Below are 22,924 nucleotides of genomic sequence, written 5' to 3' on the forward strand. Positions count from 1 at the left end.
GCAAGAGGCTAAACTAAAGTCATTATTCCTCGAGAGCCTCACTTCTATACGTACATCTAATAAGAATTCCGTTAAGCTAGTTATTCTTTCGGTTGTGTTTAAATCTAACATAGAAATTCCTTTCGGTTAGGATCGTTACTCTTTGAGATTTCATTCGTAGGATCATTTGTATAGGATTTGATTAATTCATTATTCTTTGGTGTTCCACTCTCCCGCGTACTTGCGAGGAGCTTAATCCAATTCAAGCTTGGGTTAAAAACGTTTAGTTTTTTTTACAATTTTTACTATTCACGCGCACTTTCGCGGTTTTACTATTCACATACATTTTTACGATTTTTTACTATTCACGTGCATGATTCACGTTTTTGCTATTCACGTGCACTATTCACGCGCATTTTCGTGGTTTTACTATTCACGTACATTTTTACGGTTTAACTATTCACGTGCTACTATTCACGCGCATTTCGCGGTTTTACTATTCACGTACATTTTTACGGGTTTTTTACTATTCACGTGCACTATTCATGTTTTTACTTTTCACAGACACTATTCACATTTTTACTATTGGCATGCATTGTTCGTATTTTTACTATTCACATGCATATAGTTCACATTCTTTCAACAAACAAAAAAACATAAAGCATTTTTCACGTGCATAAAAATTCGCGTTTTCTAACTAAAAGGTTTCTAAGCAGATTAAAGGTTAGCATGCAAATGATGTTCGAAATGGGGCTGCTAAAGCCTAGAAGTCTTGACAAGTAAAAACAAGGGGGTACTTACCGGATTGACGTTGGTCCGGCTCAGGTGAGAATCAGGATTCTGAAAGGGAGCCACTCTAGTCAAGTCCTCGAAACCCGCCTCCATACCCTTCGTGCCATCGTATCTATCCGAACCCATCATAAGAATGCTCTAAGGTTAGTGTTAGAGAGAGAAAGAAGAGAGAGAAGGTGTGGGGTTGGAAATGAACCCCACTACCCTTTTATAAGGAAAGGGAATGACATTTTCGTAATAAGCGAAAAAGGTACGACGTGACATAAAGGTAAAAAGTAAATAATTAATTACCAGGTGCACAAGACCTCCGATTTGCAGTCCATTTCAGCCTGCGTTTCTGCCCAGCGGTGACCAATACCCCAAGGATATGACTCCAGACGGCAGCCAAAATTTTACAGAACAGTGGCGCCAGTCAAAATACAGACAACAGTCAACGGAAAAATAATTTTTAGTCTAAAGTGTTCCCGACGAAAGGATAAGGACGTTCCTATCAACAACTCAAATACCCGCGACGATAGCTCCCGTAAAAATACAAACGACAGTGTTTTGAAGTTCAGAATTGCTAGAGAGAGCCTTTTTTTTTGCTATTGAGCCATTTTACCTACGGTCGATGACCGAGGTTGCTATTGAGCCATCTTACCTACGGTCGATGACCGAGGTTGCTATTGAGCCATCTTACCTACGGTCGATGACCGAGGTTGCTATTGAGCCATCTTACCTGCGGTCGATGACCGAGGTTGCTATTGAGCCACTTACCTACGGTCGATGACCGAGGTTGCTATTGAGCCATCTTACCTACGGTCGATGACCGAGGATGCTATTGAGCCATCTTACCTACGGTCGATGACCGAGGTTGCTATTGAGCCATCTTACCTACGGTCGAGGACCGAGGTTGCTATTGAGCCATCTTACCTCCGGTCGATGACCGAGGTTGCTATTGAGCCATTTTACCTACGGTCGATGACCAAGGTTGCTAGAGAGAGCCATTTTTACCTGCGGCCGATGACTACGGTCGCTAGAAAGAGCCATTTACCCGCGGTCGATTTAGACTAGGGTCCCCAAGAAAAGCATCCACCGGTAGCCGATTCAAAGGCAAGGACGGGATAGCCAAGGTGAAGACTGAAGACAAGGCTGGAGCGTGCGGCGCGGAGATCAGGTATTCTTCCTCCTACTCTATATGTGTCTTTTACTTTAATATATTTCCATTGCATGTGCTGCGTTAGCGAAAAACGTTTTCAAAACACACACATCAGTGTCAAAATAGAAAAATAGGGGCAACTGTAGACACCGAGTCGGAGGACCTGTGATAAAAACCCATAACAAGACGGTTGAAGCGGTTGATTCCGATAAGTTAAAACAAAAAAAAATCACAAGAGGGTCCGTAAGGATTGCGTGTCGTCAAGTGGACAGCTCGCGAGTGCTCAGCGGCGTGGGGCGAGCGCCTAGCGGCAGCCGGCGCACGCCCGACGCCAGTTGGACGCGTGCCCAGCAGCGCAGGGCGCACGTCTAGCGGCAGCTGGGCGCGCGCGCCCAACCTACGTTGGGCGGACGCCCAACAGCCCAACAACGTTGGGCGAACGCCCAACATCCGTTGGGCGGACGCCCAATGTCTGTTGGGCGCGCGCCCAACAGAGGTTGGACGTTCGCCCAACAGAAGTTGGGCGTTCGCCCAACAGAGGTTGGGCGTCCACCCAACCTGTTTTGGGCATCGCCCAACTCTCGTCGGGCGACGCCCAAATCATTTTGGGATCCGTGCCTATAAAAGGCACGGATCCCCATGCAAAAGGAAGGGAGGGATTTTTGGAGCTTTCCCACTCTACACATTTTTAGAGAGAGAAAGTCAATTTTTGGGAGAAAATATTTTTTTTTCCTAAAAAATCCAAATTTTCTAAAAGTTAAATATTTTACCGAAACACCGAAAAATCATAATTCGTGGAATCAACCGACTTCAGATGTCAATACCGATCTTGAGGTATTATCCGAGGACTAGACTCGTGTCATTTATTTATTTCTTTTATTTCCTTTATTTATTTAGTTTATAATTTTTATTTCTTTAGTTATTTATTTATTTATCACGTTTATTTACTTTCCCGTATTTATTTAATTCTCGTCTCGTATTAAATAAACGTTTGTTTTGGTTTTGAAATAAAAAACCTCGTTTTAACATCCCAATACGAACCGTGATCCCGTTTGAGGGTAGTTCGGGATTAAAACGTTGTATATATATAGATTTTAGAAAAACCCTTTTTTTATTAACTTTTTAAAAATAAAACATCGCTTTAGGAGTCTCCGTTATAGACTATGATCCAATTTTGGTAGTTCGGGGACCCAAAATGATAGAATAGATCTAATCTAAAGCTTTTTAATAAATCTTAAAACTGTTGGAGTAGTTCTGTAATTTTCCATTTTCTGTCACTAAAAGCAGTTTACCGACGGATTTTCCGTCGGTAAAGCTGCTGGAATTTCAAAAGCCTATTTTCACCCCTTTTTCTTACTTTTTTTACATTTACTCTTATACATATATTTATATAATTATGTAAAATACTTGTTAAATGCATTTTTTGGTTACATGACTATTAATTACCTATTATATATTTACTTATCTTATATTAGAAACTTAATTCATATTGATTTAGTTTTGTACAGTTATATATGTTGTATATATATATATATATATATATATTGGCTTATTGAAGCTATTTTAGATGTGATTTGGGGTAGGAGCTATTTTCTATATATTCGTTAAAATGATTATTTTGGGTTAAGGATTATTTTCTTATTCTTTATGGACTTGATTCATTGTTTTTACATGTCTTCAATTGGAATAATGTTTATTACTATTTTCACTTATTGATAACTATAGTATATATATGTATCTTATTTCAATTCATTTTTTTTATCTATAGATATATAATTATTTTTAGCTAAAAATGTATATGTATAGGTATATATTCTTTTTCTTATTCTTTTGACATTTATGGGTATATATTTCAAATGGGCTTTACTTGGTGAATTTTGGTTTAATTGGTTCATTATTGTGATTATGTTTAAGAGAGGAGTAAATAGAGTGAAAAAGGGAAAAAGAAACCACAAAAAAGATTTCAATTTGGTTATTTGAGTTAAGAGTTTTTAGAGGTTCCTAATGTAAATAAAAGACTTTTGCCATTTCAAACGACTTCCTAAAAACATCATGTTTTGAAACCTTAATCCGTTCCAACGGCGGATTAAGCGAAGCTTGTAATTAAAACCGTTTTCATTATAAATAACCGAGTTTTGAATCGTTTTCCTAATTAAACTGTCTTGTACAAAAATAAATGGACTTGTATGCTTAATCACGCTTTTTGTTAAAACTTCTTATCTCACATTTTCAAACGCTCGAGTCGTTCCAACGGCGATTCGAGTCGATGTCATGTAAATTAACGGGGTTTTGAAACGTACCTAAATCGTTCCAACGGCGATTAAGGTACGAACCATGTAAATAAACTCGTTTTCGGGAGTGAGATTAGCGTAGTCTAAAGCATAAAATCACACTGTAAATAAATCAATTCTTTCTTCTATCCCCATCTCTCTCCTATACGCTTTAAATTCATGCAAAATGGGTGATTCTTTAATAAAATGGATTTTGATAATATGCTCAAAACGGTTTTCAAAGCGAGAAAGAAAAGGTTTCAAATGAATTTTAAACTTAAAGAAATATACGATTAGTCCGTTATCGCTTAACACGCTAAGTAGGAGGCCGATGGTTCATAACCGGGCGATGTCGGGGTGCCTAGTAGCCTTTCTCCGGAAAGGAGCTAGCCTTCTCGGCTCATACCAAAGTTTTCCGAACCCTCACCGGTCTCCCGCAAGGGATCGGTGTTCATTTTCCCATTCGTGGGTGGCGACTCTTCCATACTCCAGGCTCCGGTCCTGCCGAGCAGCTTTATTCTGCGATTGGTTGCTTTCGGCGCCAATCACAGCATCTGTCATCAATGGTGTCCACCCCCCGATCCGCCCGGGAGAGGCCGCGGCACCTACAACTGCCTAATTAAGAGAACTACCTAAAATAGGTAGAACTACGTGGCTTTGATTCCCAATTTAAAAGATTAAAAGATGTTCGGGATACGTAGGAAGCTCGATAGAATTATCGAGTCCAAGCCAAATAATTAAATAAACTTTAGGGAGTCCGAATAAATATTTTTATATATTAGAATATAGGTTCGGGTTTCAGGCTGTTCGAAGTTCGTTATCCTATATTCCGTTCGCCCTCTCTAGTAATGTCTACTTCATTTGTTCATCTACACCATTCTGTTGCGGTGTATTCCTAACTGTGTGATGCCGAGCAATCCATTCATCCTTACAGAACTGATGAAACTCAAATGAGCAGAATTCTAGACCATTATCAGTTCGCAACCTCTTTATCTTCTTTCCTATTTGGTTTTCCACCAATGCTTTCCACTGCTTGAAATTCTGGAAAGCTTCACTTTTATGCTTCACCATGATGACCCAAGTCATCCTTGAATAATCATCAATCAGAAACACAAAATATTTGTGACCTCCCAAAGACTCAACTCGAGTCCAATGTGCCTTTTGTTATGTGAATAGCTTTGGATGTAATCAATTGTGCCTTTTGTTATGTGAATAGCTTTGGGAAACTTACTGCGATGTAGTTTCCCAAAGACACAGTGTTCATAAAACTCCAGACTCTTGATTTTATGACAACGAAGAAGATCATCCTTTGATAGAATATGCATCCCTCTTTCGCCCGTATGACCAAGTCTCATATGCCATAGCTTTGTCATATTTTCCTGGTCAATCTCTGACGATGCAGCTGTTGAAACACCTTTCCACATGATTTTGATTTGACAAAATTATTTAAGTTAATCAATGATTAAGAGGCAATTAAATTTAAGTGCTTTGATTTAATTGTACTAATATGTTTGTTCAATGTTGAATATAAATATAAATGAAAACAGAAATAAAAAGTAAGACAGGACGAAGTCAGCATGAGAACACAACACAAGCTGAGTGGTGTGCAACTCAGCATTATAGAAAAAGAGTCATCTTCAGAAGTAACAAGAAAGACGAAGCTGACTGAAGAAGCTGAGTGGAACACAACTCAGTATCGGAAAAAAGAAGTCTTCCTCTAAATTAAAGCTTGCAGACGAAGCTGACCACGGAAGCTGAGTAAGAATATGACTCAGAAACAAAGAACAAAAGCAACGTCAATAAAGTCAAGCTGAGTGTTCGTCAGGACAACGCGAATGACCCGTTTACTAAAAGACAAGATCTGACATCTGTCTGCACCAATAATAGAAACCTTGGAATTACGCACAGAGTCAATTTCGAGATGCATGGGTCAACTGTCCGTTAGCTAAAAGACAAAACTGGCGCTAGAAGACGAACCTGTAGGAAGAAGACAAGCCTGACGCCTGCCAATTTCAGAAGACAGGATTGGCCTGCGAATTCTGAATGCTGACCAAGGGAATGACGCAATAGATCCATTTGAATCCAATAGATACTTCCAGATTCAAATCATTAAAGCTTCAGAATCAACTATAAAACGACAAGTCTATCACTTGGACTAATTACCGAAAATACAAGAGAAAAATAGCATACATACAAAGCACATTCAAACAAGAAAAAGATCTTACACCAAATTTCCATTTCTGTGTAAAAGCTAGATTGAATTTGTTTTCATCTAAAGTGTTCTTTATCTAAGAAAGAACAGATTTGTATCAATTGTAAAAGATTGAGAGAGTGGTGCTGAGTACCCGGCTTTAATACTCAGCGGTAGAGAATCTCAGTGTTTGGTTATAGCGCTCAGTAGGAGTTGAGTAGACGAATAAAGGAAGGTACTCTTGCATATTCAACTGCCTTGTAAACGGTTTGTGCTCTACCTTTAAAGAGCTCAGTAATGGATTGAAAAAACCCGGAGGGATTCTGGGGACTGGACGTAGGCGGAAAGGCCGAACCAGGATAAGTCTGCTGAGTAATTTCTAACTCTCTCTCCATATATATATTTGCATGTGTTGCTTGATTAAATTACTCAGGATATAAATTGTAAAAGCTGACACTGAGTAATCTTGGTGCTGAGTTGGAAGCTGACCTCAAGTGTTAATTCTCAACTTACACGTAAAACAGTTCTAGTCAGCATCTGACTAAAGTTGTCTTACATTTCTCGGCCGTGCTGACCTAAACTAAGTTAAACAAATTCAAGGAATTAATTAAGTCAGCATAATTAAACGAAAAAGTTACATTAGTTCCTAACCCCCCCATTGGAACTAATCACACGGGACCAATAGCAGCATTAGCTGAACCTGTAAAAGTGGAACCTTGTAGGAAATACAAAGTACCATGCTTCACACCTTTCAGAATCACATCAGAACCTTTACAAACATGTAGAAGTCCATCTTTTCCTGACCAGCTGAGACCCCTGATGTCTAGCAGACTGAGAGATATCAGATCTTCATCATCAACGGAACATGCATGACTTCGTTCAACGTGCAGAACTTACCATCATGTGTCATCAACTTGATCGAACCTATTCCAACTGCCTTGCAGACATGACTATTAGCCATTGAAATGCTACCTCCATCTACCTGCTTATAAGTTGAAAACCACTCTCCCCTTGGACAAATATGATAAGATGCTTCTGAATCAAGAACCCACACATGAGAGTGATGAGTGTGTCCATCAGGAACTAGAGGAATATCATTTATGAAGTTTTAGATTTACGCATTTATGAACAATATTTTGGATGAAAACTGGCCAACTAGCAAACCTCACCGCTTTGCTCTAATGTACGAGCTTTTTGAGCCAAATTCATTCGTTTGGACTTTTAAAAATTTAAACTATTGTTTTTGGGGTTTTTGTATAATTTTTCTTTTTAGACTTTTCCTATTCCGTTTAGGGTAGTTTTAGGGTTCTTCTTTTGCTATTTTAGGAATTATAGGTAGTTTTTGATATCCAATAGAGAAATTTCGTTTTCCCAAAGTTATTTGAATTTTGAAGGTTATCGATATGTATTCGATAGCGAATCAACAATACATAACGTGTTCTTATGATTTCCGTTGCGTGAATGATGTAAAAAGAGAGAGTCTTATAGAAACTAGGTAGATACTGATGGTGCATATATTGTGTCTTCATCGTTCACTAAAAAAAGCCACGAGAAAGGTGGAGGATGATATGAGACGTGGATTCGTGTACTTGTTTAACGTCACGAGTATGTATTAAATTTCGAGGATCAAATTTAGAATTGTAATATTTTAAAAATTAGGGTATAAAATTTGTCAGGATATAATTAATTACAGTGTTTTAAACAAAAAGTAATTAGTGAAACCAAATTTCATCCATGAATTGTGAAATCAAATTTCATAAATTGGTTGGTGGAGTTGGTTTTGGGATCCCTTTATTTTTGTTCTTTAGGTTGAGGACAGACACTAGATTTTGCTTGACATTTTATTTGCATTGTTTTCTTAAAATTAATTTTATGAGCCCTCAACCTATGAAATTTTGGCACACAAGTTGGAATTTAGTCTTTTGAGGCTTTAAGTTAATCATGAATCACATGGTGTCTAAAAGTTATAATTGATTTTGTATTGACATGGATAAATAAATAAGTTTGGTACAAATAGAATCAATGATTTTAGTAGCTTTTATAAAATGCATGGGTTTATGAATAATTGTTAACAGACTTAGATACATTATCTTTAGTTATGTATATGTATATATATTTATTTGATTTGATTGTTGCATTTATATATATTTTTAATAATGAAGTATCATTGATGGATACAATGAATTTGAAATTGAAGGAACTATGATGTGTTGTGTAAATTAAGTGTCTGAATGTTGGTTTGAACTGAAATATAAATTATTGATGAACATTAATGTTTTTTTTTTATATTCGTTGTGTTGGGAGATGAACATGACAGATACAGAATAATGACAAATTAGTTTGCCGTATTGGATTTATATTCAATGGTCATTTTACGATGTTGGTATACATGATTGAGTTGAGATATGATTGCTAGACACTTTGGATTTGAGGCTTGGATTGGAGTATCTTGCACACTACAAAAAAAACTGATTAATGACAGGAAATTCAATCATTAAAAGGCTAATTCCACTCATTGAATGTTGAGCGGAATATTCTCTTTGAGAAAGCCCTTCTTATTAAAAATATCAATGAGAGGAATATCTCAGTTCATTATTAACTTAAAATGAGTGGACATTTACTCTTACTAAAAACTATATATAATGATTAAAAAATACACTCAGTAGAAATGTTTATAATGATAAACAATCCGCTCATTAAAATTATTTATAATGATTAAAAATATACTCATTAGAAGTATTTATAATGATTAAAAGTATTTATAATGTTTAAAAATGAGTGTTAATGATGGAACATACTCTCATAGTCAGTGGCCGATGCAGCGGGATCAAAGGGGGCATTTGCCCCCCCTTCATCCTTTAAAAAAAAATTTTTTTTTTAGCCAAAAACATAGTTAAAGTGTAAAAATACCCCTAACGTTTTGGGTCAGGAGCAATTTTACCCCTAACGTCTAAAATGGTGCAATTTTATTCCTAATGTTGGAAGCCAAAAGCAGTTTTACCCCTAACGTTGATAAATTGGGTCAATTTGAGAAATAATTCATCAAACTGTCTTCTCAGTCATGAATCTTGTTATCTACACTTCACACATGCGTTATTTTATCAGTAACAAATCACAAACATATGTTAGGATGTGAAAAAAATAAGAAAAAAATATTAAAAATATACTGTCTTTTGTACGAATTAGACAAAAAAAAAATTCAAAAAATTCACCGAATTTATAAATATTAATCTCCAATTTTATTATTAAATTACAAAAAACATTATATCTTTTTTTAGAACAAATTGATATGCAATTGGTGCAAAATAAAGAAAAAAAAATGATTGTATGTTATAATAATAGTGTCTGAAATTGATCAAATTTATCAACGTTAGGGGTAAAATTGCTCTTGGCTACAAACATTAGAGTAAAATTACACCATTTTAGACGTTAGGGTAAAAAACATTAGAGGTATTTTTACTTTTGGCTATAAACATTAGTCTAAAAGAATTTTACATAGCGTTTTGACCCCTTCCTCAAATCCTGGATCCGCCACTGCTCATGGTGATGCTGTTTATGAGAGGTTGACTGGGGTGTTGATTAGTATGATGAGAAATCGAGAACTGGTTACTTTGTGTTCCTCGAACAATTTATTCTTTGTTGGTTTTCTCACAAACAGTGGAGCTGACTATGCTCCATAGCCTCTACTATGTCTGAAATTGGATGGATTCCAATGTGGGTGACTGAAATTTGTTTCCACATTTAGTCAACATTCATTTTATGATACGATGATTTTAAGGGTAAATAATTTATTAGTATTCGTGTTTTTACTTAACATATTATTTATTCTCTATTTTAAAAAATATATAATGAGGTTTCTAATTTTTGTTAATATTAACCATTTGGTCATTCTGTCTAGTTTTTTTTTAGATTTTTAATCGAATATATCTTAGATTTTAGGGCAGCCATAGTAGATACAAAATGACCATGTTACTCTGTTATTTTCTGTTTATTTGTTTATATCAAATATAAGGGTTAAAAATCTAAAAAACAATAGACAGAAGGACCAAAATGTTAATATATATTGACAAACGATAAGGATCTTATAATGTGTTGTTTAAAATAATAGGACTAAATAGTGTATTAGGTAAAAATGAAGGAACTAATAAATTATTTACCCTAATTTTAATATAATTTATTTGACTGCAACCAGTAATATATTATTATTAAAAAGTAGAAGACAAGGAAAGAAGACTGTTTTATATAATTATAGCAAGTATTTAGAAAATTGAAGATAAAATTCCATCTAAATCTCTTGTTGTTCAATGCATATCGACAATTAATTGGACTACTGATGTTTTTACCAAGCCTTAACATCAGATGTGGTTCCACTAGAGAGTGTTGAAACAGGAACATGAAAAAACTGAAATTTATGGAATAAAAATTGGCAGAGTCGCGGACTAAGTCGCTTTCTTTAAGACGTTCGTAAAACTGTCGAGAAATTGCAAAACAGCCATTGTATAAAATTAATAATAATAAATATTACATCACACCACACCATATCAGTCCGGACCGGACGGAGGCAGCGGCATGACGCTGTGGTGGTCAAGAATGAGGTAGGTCCTCACACTTTCATAAAAGCAGGGCACCGGGTACATCCAAGCGTGTAAGGACCCACCTTATAAATATCTCAACCAAGTGCTTTCAAAGCTACGTGGGATACTTACAACTCTATTTCAAAAATTTGGATTTTTTCATAAATTCAATATTGAACCTAGAGACCTAGCCCAACAGAGAGTGATAAGAATAGATGATTTCATACCAAGTAATAATGATCTTAACCCGATTAGCAAATGGAAATTATTTCATGAAAAAAAGAAATTCATCCAAAAAAAATTAATTAAATATAGAAAAACAAACTTCAACAAATTCAAAAAGAGAAAATAAAAGTCAAGGTCAATGACATCAATTAAGAGAATGAATATAAAAGAAAAAAAAAGAAGATAAAAGAGGAATAATATGGTTTATCTATAAGGGGAGATGGTGATGATGAGGAGTATAAGGGGAATAAGATGAGGTCGAAACGAACGATGGAGAATTACTAGTAAATGTGGACCGTTGATTCATAGGACTTCTTGATCTTGACATCATTCTACTTTGACCATGGGCTTTTTCACCACTTCTTCTTGGTCCTTTCTCTTGCCACTTTAGCTCTGCTTGCTTCACATTGCTACTGTAGCCTGAACAACACCCTACAATTCCTGCTCTTCGTATATACCTAAAATGAAAAAATAAAAATCAATTACCGTCGGAAATATCCACCGCTAAATATAATTTTTTGTGGTATATACATTTGATAGTCATTAAATGTATTCTTTCAGAATGATCTTCCATAATGTTGAACATCGGTTCGGTTCGATTTAGTTAGTAATCAAATCGAACTATAGGCCAACAAAACCGAAATTTATGTTTTTATTGGAAATGAACCCAATAGAATATTTAACTGAATATTACCAAATCGAATTTAAATTCGATTCGTTTACCAACCAAATAACTTTAAATGTATATATTTCTAATTTAATTTGAAATGACATATTGTTACAAAAGAAAAATTATTTATTTGATAAAAAGAGATTCATTATAATGATAAAGTGATGAATGTGGCATTTTTTTTGGGTTGACACTTACAATATTTGGGCATTGTTTTACTATATTGAATATTAAAATAAAATTATAAAAATTTTATTAGATAAAAGATTTCATTTTTTATTAAATAGGTAATGGCCACTGAAGTTTTCCTTTGCGATTAGGAGATGACGGATGTTTTTTTGCTTTACTAAAAACGACGATTTCAAAATTAAAATGAGCTTTGACGACCACAAAATTAAAAAATTCAAGGACTTGATTCAATTCTAAACAACTTTAATTCTTCAACATTTTAATTTTGAGGTAATTTAGGTATTTTTTGACGAGGAGGGAGAGAATGAATGTTTTAGAGAGAGAAAACCCTAAAAATCATGATTAAAAATTTGGCTCCATAAAAATTTGGTTCCATATTAAATGTGGCACTAAACAACTTTAATTATTGAAATTTTCCATTTTGAGGTCATTAAGTATTATTTTTATAATAGCAAACTAAATAATTATCGTTTTTTAGCAAAATGAAAACCTCCCGTTTAGACTTTTTGTACATATACCAATTTGACAAAAAGCGAAAGCATATGGTTTTTTTTAGACTTTACCCTTTTTCATTCCGATATAAATTCAGATCAGTTTGAGTTAAACGATTTTTTTTACGAAATAACTGAACCGATAATGGATTATCAAATTAAGCCTAATTAATAAATTGGACCAGGGCATAAAAATAACAGAGATAAATTAATTTTTTTATTATTAGTTCGGTAATCGATTATCGACCGGTTTGCTCATTGCTGCGAAATCATTAAATAGCCCGAATGAGTTAACCTTAATTATTAAATCTGATGAAGTTAAAGGTTAGATTATTTAGATAAATTTATATCTGGATTCTCTCACAATTAAAATCTATTGAATATTATTAAAAATCGAATTCGAAATTTCTAAGTTGAGCGAATTGATATTTTACCATTCAAGCCAAACATTGATTAAGTTTTGTAGTGATGACATACCTCTGGCTGAATCTTCTCCCTAAACACTCAATACATTTTCTTCCTTCAGTCATATCTCCCATTCCGATTTCCACGCAACTCCTGCAATATACCCTTCCACATACCTGTATAAAAAAAACACAAATTATTTCAAATCAATTAGGATAAAATATGAGACTGAAATAATTTGGAACGTATATATGGTTACTTGGGGAAAACAAATTTAGTCAACACATAAAAAATGATGCAATCTTAACCCTCACCTTATAAGAGTTTTAATTAACTTTTTGTTGCAATCTGTTTGCTCACCTCATAGCCCAACAAATAGAATTGTTTAGTACCACATTTATTGTAAAAGAATTATTTTCCAAAATCATCATTTTTTGAAATTTCTCTCTCATCACCAAACTACACTTCAATAACCACAAAATTAAAAAAACTTAAAGAATTAAAGTTTGTTAGAATATCAAATTTTTTAATTTTGAGATCCACAACAGTGAATTTAATTTTGAGATCTTTGCGTTTAACAAACCGATAAATTCCAATCAGAGCCGTAAAAAAAATCTCACTAAATGTTTACAAATACCTGTTTGACACGTATCATTTTTTCTTTTTAACTTCACCCAATTATATTTACTGTACAAATTGTACTTCTTCTCCTAATTTCTCTTTTTTCCGCATAATATTAGAAAAATATTCCAACTTGAAACATGAATCAAACTTAGGAGACATATCTAATCCTAAAACAAAGAAATTCTGTAAACAAACAATATCATAGTTGGTTAATTAATTAATTAATTAATTAATTTGGTTAGTTAGTGCTTACCAAGCATCGGTGCTTGAAAAGATAGATATAAGTAGAGCAAATGGTGCAAATATTAGAATGGGGAATCCCCGGCCGGCGACTTCTCCCCCCTTTTTCTATATACATAGAATTCATGCTCATCATGCTTGCATCATCATCATATGCCCTGCTTCTATCATGATGATGTTGATTATGCTGGCCATGTGAACCATGCATTGTTTGGACACCATCACGACCTCTATATGGATCAACTACATGATCCACATGATGATGGTGGTTGAATTCTTGCCGGCGGCCTCTGTTGAAATCAAGGCTAGGCAATTTGTTGAGAGGAGATTTATTGGATTCTTGAATTGTTTCAATAGGAGTAGATTTCTTCTGTTTTATAACAGCTAGATCTTGAAATGTTAAATTCACTGAATCATCTGGGATTCCTGAGTATAAATCTTCAAGCTCCATTCTTGCTTTTGCTATTCCTTTCAAATCTGCCATTGAGAGAGAGAGAGAGAGAGGGTATGGAAGATGTGGATGATGAAAGAGTATTTAGATAATTGAGTGTTCATAGGAATTGCAGACAATTATAAAAAGGATATCAAGTGCAGACGGCCGGCCATAACAAATTTTTAAAAATAAAATGTCGTTTTATAGTGTTATTGTTGTAGTTTAGGTTGTCACCTAATACTTGAATACATGGTAAGAGTTAAATTGGATGATTCAATTCAAATACAGGTTGGATTGAATCCACAAAGAAATAAAATACTCGATGTATGAGTGCAGACTTTAGTCAGAATCTGATCAAATCTCAAACCCCATTTATAGTTGGATCACGAATTACTATATATATATATATATATATATATCGGTTTTGATCACATGAACCTTAATGACCATGTAAAATTTTGTCATTCACCGTTAGATCTAGGCTTATGAGAATCCTAAAGTGGAGATTCAAAGCATCCAAAGGCTTCGATTTAATAAGCCTAGATCTAACGATGAATGACCAAATTCACTTGGTCATTAAGGTGCATGTGAAAATTACTATATATATATATCATTTAGTTTGACGGATTTGTAAAAACATTTATCATAGTTTAAAAATTCGCAAACAGAATTTTATGCCTTGTACAGTTTACAAACTCACTCACTTTTAGAATTTGTTGTCATGACTATTTATCACAAAATAATGTGATTTGAAGCAATTATAAAAAAAGACTAACTTTGCAAATTACCAAAAATATAAGGTATGAATTTATAAATTAACTAAAACATAAATATTGTTGGCCTAATACATTACCAACTCTCCGAATTTGTCCAAAATAGTAGATTGACCCCCTGAATTTTGCAAGTGTCTTACGGGCTCCCTAACTTGCTTATTTCGTATCACTAGCTCTCTAAACTTGCTTATTTCGTATCACCACCTCCCTAAACTTATCTATAAAAATAGATTATTAGTTCCATTACTTTACAAGTGTCTCACCAACTCACTAAACTTGCTTATTATTTTATTATGGAGCACAAATGCAATATCATTTTATATAAATATATCAATTCAGAATTTTTTTTTATTAGATCACGCGGTTTACTTTTTCTTTCTCTCAAAAACAATTGTTTTGGATTATACGTGGACTTTGGTGTAGTTTAGATGAAAATGGCGTAGGTTTAAATGTGGATAGGGTTAATCCGGCCGAGAATAAGACAAAAATACAAGGCCGGACCATTAAGTTAATACAAGGATATCGTTATAAAAGAAAGAAAGAAAGAAAAAAAAAGTTAATACAAGGATATATATAGAATCGATGTTTACATAAAATCCCATTTGATCATTAATACATCACAACAGCTTGAATTTTTGTTTTTGTGTTTCCTTAAGGGACAAAGTTCAATAACATATATTATTCTATTTAAAATCTCAAACAAATTTAAGTTTAAATTGATATAAAATTCAGTAAGAAAAGAAAAAACATAACAAACATTAATAAAAAAAACTAGAGTAAAGTTAAACTAGTACCTGAAAAGAAAAACCGTTCAGACGAGAACTCCGATTTTTGTTTGCAATGAAGAGATATATGAGGTTTGTTGCTTAAATAAAAAAAGACCTTAAAATTAAAATGAATGTTGATGGTCTCTATTTTTTTAAAAATTTAAAGACTTCGTGATATTCTAATTAACTTTATTTTTTTAACATTTTTAAATTTGAGATCATTTACAAGTTGTTTGGTAAGAATAGACAAGGTGATTGTTTAGAGCACTCTGAAAATGATTATTTTGAAAAATAAAAAATTTGGTTCCATAGTAAATATGGTACTAAACAACTTTAATTCTTCGAATTTTTCTTTTTGAGTTCGTGAACGGTCATTTTTATAATATCAAACTAAACAATCATCGTTTTTAACAAAACAAAAATTACAGTCCTGGTCTAGATTTTTTTTCACGTAGTAGTTTGATAAAAAGTGAAAGTACGTGAGTTTTTTTAAAACTTTACCCTAAAAACTATAAAAAAACATTTAAAACAAACAAAAAAAATTGGATACTTCCTCGAATCCAAATTTGTAGAAAAACAGATGTAATCCAATTTAATTTCATCATTTAGGTCCTTCAGATTTGAATTAGTAATAGGAAAAATTATAAAATTGGGTCAAATGAGAGGCCCATTTATATATTTAATCTATTTACTCAACCTACTACATATATAGGCTGTTTTTGTGTGACTTTCCCATAATACCCCTAACCTTTCCACTTCCCCCTTAAGCGAATGGTCACGCCCCCGTTCTCATTGGTTAGACGAAACGGTTGGCTCCTCCATTAATGATTCCAAAACTTTTGATCTTCCTATCTTCCTTTAAATTGCACAAAATCTGCACCATTTCTTCAAATCACAATGTATTCACTACAAAAAAATTCTGATATTGTGACTAATTCTGTTGTGACGAAATTTATTTTGTCGCAATAAATATGGTTATTGTGACCAAATGAAATATTTGTCACAATAGTATATTAAAAACACAATGTTATGATGAAATACTTATTTTGACAAAATTTTGTCACATTATATATATATAGACAAAATAAATTTGTCTCCATTGTTCGTAGCTATATATATACCGGAAACTTTTGGAGAAAAATTGCAAACATATGGAGACAAATATTTTTTCTAAAAAAATATAGTTTTCTTGTAACCAATAATTTTGTCAAAATAGTATACTTCAACAAAATTTTGTTATGTCACAATATTTGTAACTATGGAAAAACTGGTGTTTCGTCATAATAGATATCAAAATTATAATTATGACCACGGTTTGTCATTACAAAGATTTATTATTGTGACAAAAATTTATTTTGTTTTAATTTCTCAATATTATAATTTAAAGGAGTTTTAATGCTAATACAAAATTTAGGAGTTAAAATTTTTTGATAGCAACGTGTAAATATATATATTAATTATAACCTTTGTCAATTAAATAAGATTTGTTTCCCCCCTTATGAGGGCCGCCGTTTCCCCTGTTGAGGGCGATTCCTAGGATTTCTAGGTCTTCTTCACCGTTTTCCCTACCATTAACCCACACTTCCCATCCTGTACTCCCTCTCGCCTTCAATTTATCTTCAATTCCGTTGTTTTACGATCTGCGAGAACCTCAAGGTATCGTGATTTCAGTTTCTCTACGAGTCTTTTGGGGTTGCTTCGGTGTTGTCGAGAGAGTCATGTTCCAATCGGCGGCCGGAAGGAGAAAGGCCGTAGCTAAGAAGACGATGATCCCGTGGTTTCATTTCTGAGAGAGCCAGGAATGGAGGAACAACTTCAATCACTCAATATAGTGGATGATGGCTTCGAATTTCCTGAATTAGGCGAAACACAGGTAACCAATGAATCTGATTTGTGTTTGGTTGGAGCAGTAATCATGACTAGATCTTAACTAGACAAAATAACCCTCACTAAAAAACATCTAGGTTATTCTCATCTACCACGTCTCTAGCTCTTTCAAGTCTCTTAGTTTTCCTGTTTCTGTTTTGTTAATCGCCCCTTCTCCAAATTCATGCTTCCGCCCTTCCATGTTCCATTTATTTGGCTTTGCTGTTTTTATTTTGTGAAACAGAGGATAAGATCAATTTCGATGGTTTGTAGTCTCTAGCGGCATCTTGTGGTTGGCAACAAGGGTTGAATAGGGGTTGAATAGAGTTCGGGGAGCAAGGTCGCGGTCGAACCTCCGACTTCAAGCACCACCGCCTCCCTTTCTTATTCAGAAAAGTCTCCAATGTAGAACCCTCTAAATTTCTGCTGGAGTATTCTCCTTCAATGGTATTGATCATGTATGTATCTTCGATTTTTTAGCTTTTCATTGTAGAGATAAGTTCATAATTGGGGTTTCTTTTTTCCTATTATTGAAGGTTTTTTTCCCCATAATTAAACCTATGAATTTTTTGTTTTAGATTTGTATATTTGGCTAATCTCTGTTCAAGATCCTTGCTATGGTCGGTCTAAAATGGCTTCTCTCTTCGAGGTAACCATCGATTCAGTTTTAAAAGGTAAATGATTCTTACACGTAAATGTATGTGGTTGTCTTTTTTTCCAGAGATAAGGTATCAAAATAGTGTAGGTCCCGTGTGATTAGTTCCAAAGGGGGGGGTTAGGAACTAATATAACTTTTTCGTTTAATTGTATGCTGACTTAGTTATTTTGTGAGTTTGTCAACTCAGCTTTTGGTCAGCTTGGCCAGATATGCTATAAGACAGCTTTGGCCGGATATGACTAAAGCTGTTTTATTTATAAGTTAGATATTGACACTCTTGGAGGTCAGCTTCTAACTCAGCACTTGAAATTACTCAGAGTCAACTTTAAACAATTTTATATGCTGAGTAAACTTCACACACAACACATGCACATATATATATATTGAGAGAGAGTTTAGAGATTACTCAGTATCACTTATCCTGGTTCGGCCTCTCCGCCTACGTCCAGTCCCCAGAGTCTTCCGGGCTTTTAGAATCCAATACTGAGCTCTTTAAAGGTAGAGCACAAACCAATTACAAGGTAGTTGAATATGCAAGAGTACCTTCCTCTATTCGTCTACTCAACTCCTACTAACTGCTACAACCCAGCACCTAGATTTCTCTACCACTGAATGTTTACAACCAAACACTCAGCACAACACTCTCAATTTTACAATTGATAAACACTTGTTCCTTTTCAAATAAAGAACACTTTAGAAGATTACAAGTAATCACTCTAGCATTTACACAAGGAATAGAAGATGGGTGTAAGATCTCTTTTTGTATCTAAGTGCTTTTGTATCTTTTCTCTCTTGTATTTTTCTTTTTGTGATACGGCAATGATCCAAGAAGTTTGATTGTCCTTAAATAGGGAAAATCTGTGATGGATCATTTTGAAATGATGTAGCCGTTGATGTTAAAATGGCTCTTTTAGGGGACAGATTCTGGTCAGCTTCAGACTATTCCGGCCATTCCCTTCCTCTGCATTCCTTCAGACGTCAGGCTTGTCTTCTTGCGTCTGGCTTGTCTTTTTGTGTCAGTTGTCCTTTACCAATAATCCATTGACCCATACATCTTGGAATGTGTCTTCTGTGTATTTCCAAGGATTCAATTATTGGTGCAGAGGGGCGGTAATCATTGTCTTTTAGCAAACGATTTTTTCATGCTGTCCTGAAGAATCACTCAGCTTCTACTGCGTAAATCATTGTCATCGGCAATTTCCAAGATGAGTATATTTTTAGTCAGCTCAGCTTCGTGAGACAGTTGTTGTGGGCGTGTATGTCTTTGTCTTTTGATGTTAAGTTTGATTCCACTCAGCTTGATACTTTAGGCTTCTATGCTGACCTCTTCCTGTCTTACTTTTTATATTTATCTTTATTTATATTTATACTCAACATTGAACAAACGGATTAGTACAATTAAAATAAAGCACTTAAATTTAATTGTCTCTTAATCATGGATGATTTTGTCAAATCAAAATCTTGTGGAAAGGTGTTTCAACAAACTCCCCCATTTTGATGTTGGCAAAATGCATAATTATGGAACTCAGTTTTGAAATTCCCCATGATTGATTTATTTTTCATATTTCTGAGATTTCTCCCCCGTAAGGGTTGCATCTGTTAATTTACCTCTTAAACCTTCCAAGATTTATTTGAGACAAACTAAGGATGTGTGTACTGACTAGATTTAGTTCTAATTTATTTTGAGTCTAGGTCAGCTTTCAGAAATGCTTGAATACTCAGTTTGATTTACTCGTTATTATGTATACTGAGTATTTGTTTGTTCAATTTGCTTATGTTAATGTGCATTGACAAGCATGGCATTTGAACAGAATTAAAAAAAAACAGTTCATTGGATAGAATGAAACATACACATACACAATACTTGTGCCCACAAAATAGATTTTTAAACAAAAACTTAAGTTTCACTAGTTTCTCTTCTTCACACAGCCTTACCCTTTCTTTTCTCACTCTACAGCCTTACCCTTTCCTTTCACTTTGCTCCCTGATGCACCTGTCTTTTGTTGAGTTCCATCTTGAGTTCTCTCCCCCGTTTTGCCAGCATCGGGTTTATAGACAAAGGTGTCATTTCTCGTGGCAGAGGATAGAACATTTGAATAGCGTTGTAAGCGCTTTGTGCTCTCACTCAAGCCATCTATCACAGGAACACAATCATCTCGAACGTTTCGAGGAACAGGGATGGACCCAGTGATCAGGTTGATAATACACTCATGGGACTTACTAAGCCAAGTAATGGAGCTGGTAATCTGAGCAAAGGATTGATGATACATCTTCAACAGGGCAGAGTCATAGAAGATGCGTTGAGCATTGTCATAGCGAATGGCCTGCAGAATACCTTGTGAAAGTTTATCATTGGTGCTGGGTTCAACATCCATCTGAGCTTTGTTGACATTGAGGAGACTCACGGCTTCACTCAATTAATCAATTGTACATTGAGAAGTGGAGAAAACGAGCTCACGTGTATAAGTGAGATCAGCAGTTAGCTTGGCAAAGCATCCCTGCAACTCAGTAGATGTGGCATACTCAGGAGCAATCGTTGTCCCAAGGTTGGGCAGTTCTGTTCTCAGCTTGGCAAAGTGGTGATCTAACTCAGCCGAAGTTGCATATCCTGGAGTAGGTGCAGAGAGATTGGTGATTTTACCTTCAACGGAGTTCATGTGGTTTATCATCAGAAGGAATAGCTCAGTCAGTTTGGCAATGTGATCTTGCTTAGGTTGCTGTGATTGGACGGTGGTCACAACACTGATAAGATCCTTGAGTCCCTTAATTTCAGTAAGAAGTTGAGTGATGGCAGAGATATTTGTTGACTTAGGATGAGCAGAGCTAGCAGCATCAGAAGTGGTGAACTCCTGGAGAAGAGATTGGGCCGTTTCAATGATTCGACGGCCAGACTGAGTTGCACTAAGATATGCATATTGCTCAGTGGAAGTTGGCTCAGACGCAGGAATGGAGGTGGAGCTGGATGGTGGTGGAGTTGGGTGCTTACTAGCTTGAGTAATTGGGTCTTGATGAGGTGCAATACCAGGATGTTGAGGTTGAACAGGTGGATCCATAGCTTTCTCCCCGTGTTGAGTGACTGGATTTTCGAGCTCTTGCTCGGCAGGATTTGGATTCTGTGGAGTCTTGGCATGTTCCTCAGTGCGAGTAACAGAGGCTTGATTTTGCTCCGATTCCTTAGGAGGAGACTCAACATGGTGGGAAAAATACTCAAACTGGATATTGGATGGATCCGTAGTTTGCTCTAAAGAAGGAGAATCTGCCAAGAGATCAATGAGAGGAGTTTTAACAGCTTTCTTTTTCAGTCTTTTTAGGGACTTAGTTTTTGGAGGTGACAGGTCAGTTTGAACATTGACATCCTCAACCTCGACTTCAACATTTAGATCCTCTCTTTGATGTTCCTCTTCTTCTTGTTCAACATGTGCCTCCTGATTTTGCTCAACATTATCCGGCTCAGCATGATCTTTTTCTTCAGCATTAAGCTGAGTATCAACCTGTCTTTGTTCTTCTTCTTCATCAGCTTGCTCAACTGGAGTTTTCTCAAGATCAATCCCAATGTTCTGCGTGCAGTGAGATTTGGGTGTCACAACCCAATCAATTGGATCAGCTTCAACAACTTTCAATCCAGAACTTCAATTTTTCTTCCTCAGAGGTTGTTCTGGGGATTCTTCACTTTCTTCCTCGGGCTCAGCTTGCCCTTTCCTTTTCTCTGCTGACTTAGGTGTAACCTGAGGTAGGTCAGCATCAACATTCTTTCCTCTGGTCATAGCCCTCTTCTTTCTGGGCACAGTTTCAATATCCTTTGCACAAGTGGCAAGTGTCTTTCTCTTCTTCTTTGCCTTAGGGGAATCGGCAGGAACTTCCTCTGGTTCAACTTCTGGCTCAGCATCATCTGCTGCTAGCTCAGTTTCAATTTCTTGTTCAGCATCGTTTTCTTCCTCATCTTCCTCAGCATCTTCAACTCCCTTTAAAGGTTGGTTGAATAACAACCCAAATAACAGAGCCCCAGTTATTTCTGATCCCAAACCCTTAGTCTCAGAGATTGTCTCGATCTTGTGATCTTCGAGTATTTTGAAGATTAGAGAACCTAGTCGAAGTTTCTTACCTCCACGTTGGAGTGCACCAATAAAAAAACACAGGCATATTGAGTGGGAAGTATGTTAGCATGTTCCATATAAAGCACTGCTCGAAATTGGAGGCAGACGAAGCTGAGTTGAGTTTAGGGAAGATGAAGTTTGTCAAGATGTAGTGCGCCATCTTTTGGTTTTGCCCCATACTGGTGCTGAGTATTTCTCCTTTGTAATTTTTGGGTTTGCAGAATCCCTTCATCTGGTCAAGCTTTTCCGTTGATACCTTTTCTTTTGTTGTTCTAAACTCGGTTCCTTTGTTAGACAAGTTGAGTAAGGTTGCCAAGTAGGACGGAGTGATTACAATCTTGTGACCTTTAACGTGTGTCTCCAAATAGTCAGCATCGCCCTTATCAACATGGAGACCGGAGTAGAATTCCCTAACCAATCGAGGATAGGTGGTTCTGGGGAGAGAGAAGAGGCATGTCCACTCGTTCTTCTCAATCCATTCACAGAATGGCTTTTCGGCGGTAACGAAGCTGGGAGAGAACCAGCGGCATTTTAGGACTTCCAGG

The 22,924-nt window shown here is 35.4% G+C and overlaps 1 protein-coding gene across 1 annotated transcript; it reads right to left on the reverse strand.

Annotated features, from left to right (window-relative positions):
• Window positions 1-11,317: 11,317 nt before the first annotated feature.
• LOC136234739 (uncharacterized) lies at window positions 11,318-14,376 on the reverse strand. The gene is made up of 3 exons (XM_066024214.1): window positions 13,802-14,376; window positions 12,997-13,100; window positions 11,318-11,627 (listed from the first exon to the last, which is right to left on the reverse strand). Exons 1-3 carry the CDS (start codon window positions 14,270-14,272, stop codon window positions 11,378-11,380), a joined length of 825 nt encoding a protein of 274 aa, XP_065880286.1. The 5' UTR covers window positions 14,273-14,376; the 3' UTR covers window positions 11,318-11,377.
• Between the last annotated feature and the right edge of the window lie 8,548 nt (window positions 14,377-22,924).

This window comes from Euphorbia lathyris, chromosome 7 (genome assembly GCF_963576675.1).
Source record: "Euphorbia lathyris chromosome 7, ddEupLath1.1, whole genome shotgun sequence".
Taxonomy (NCBI): Eukaryota; Viridiplantae; Streptophyta; class Magnoliopsida; order Malpighiales; family Euphorbiaceae; genus Euphorbia; species Euphorbia lathyris.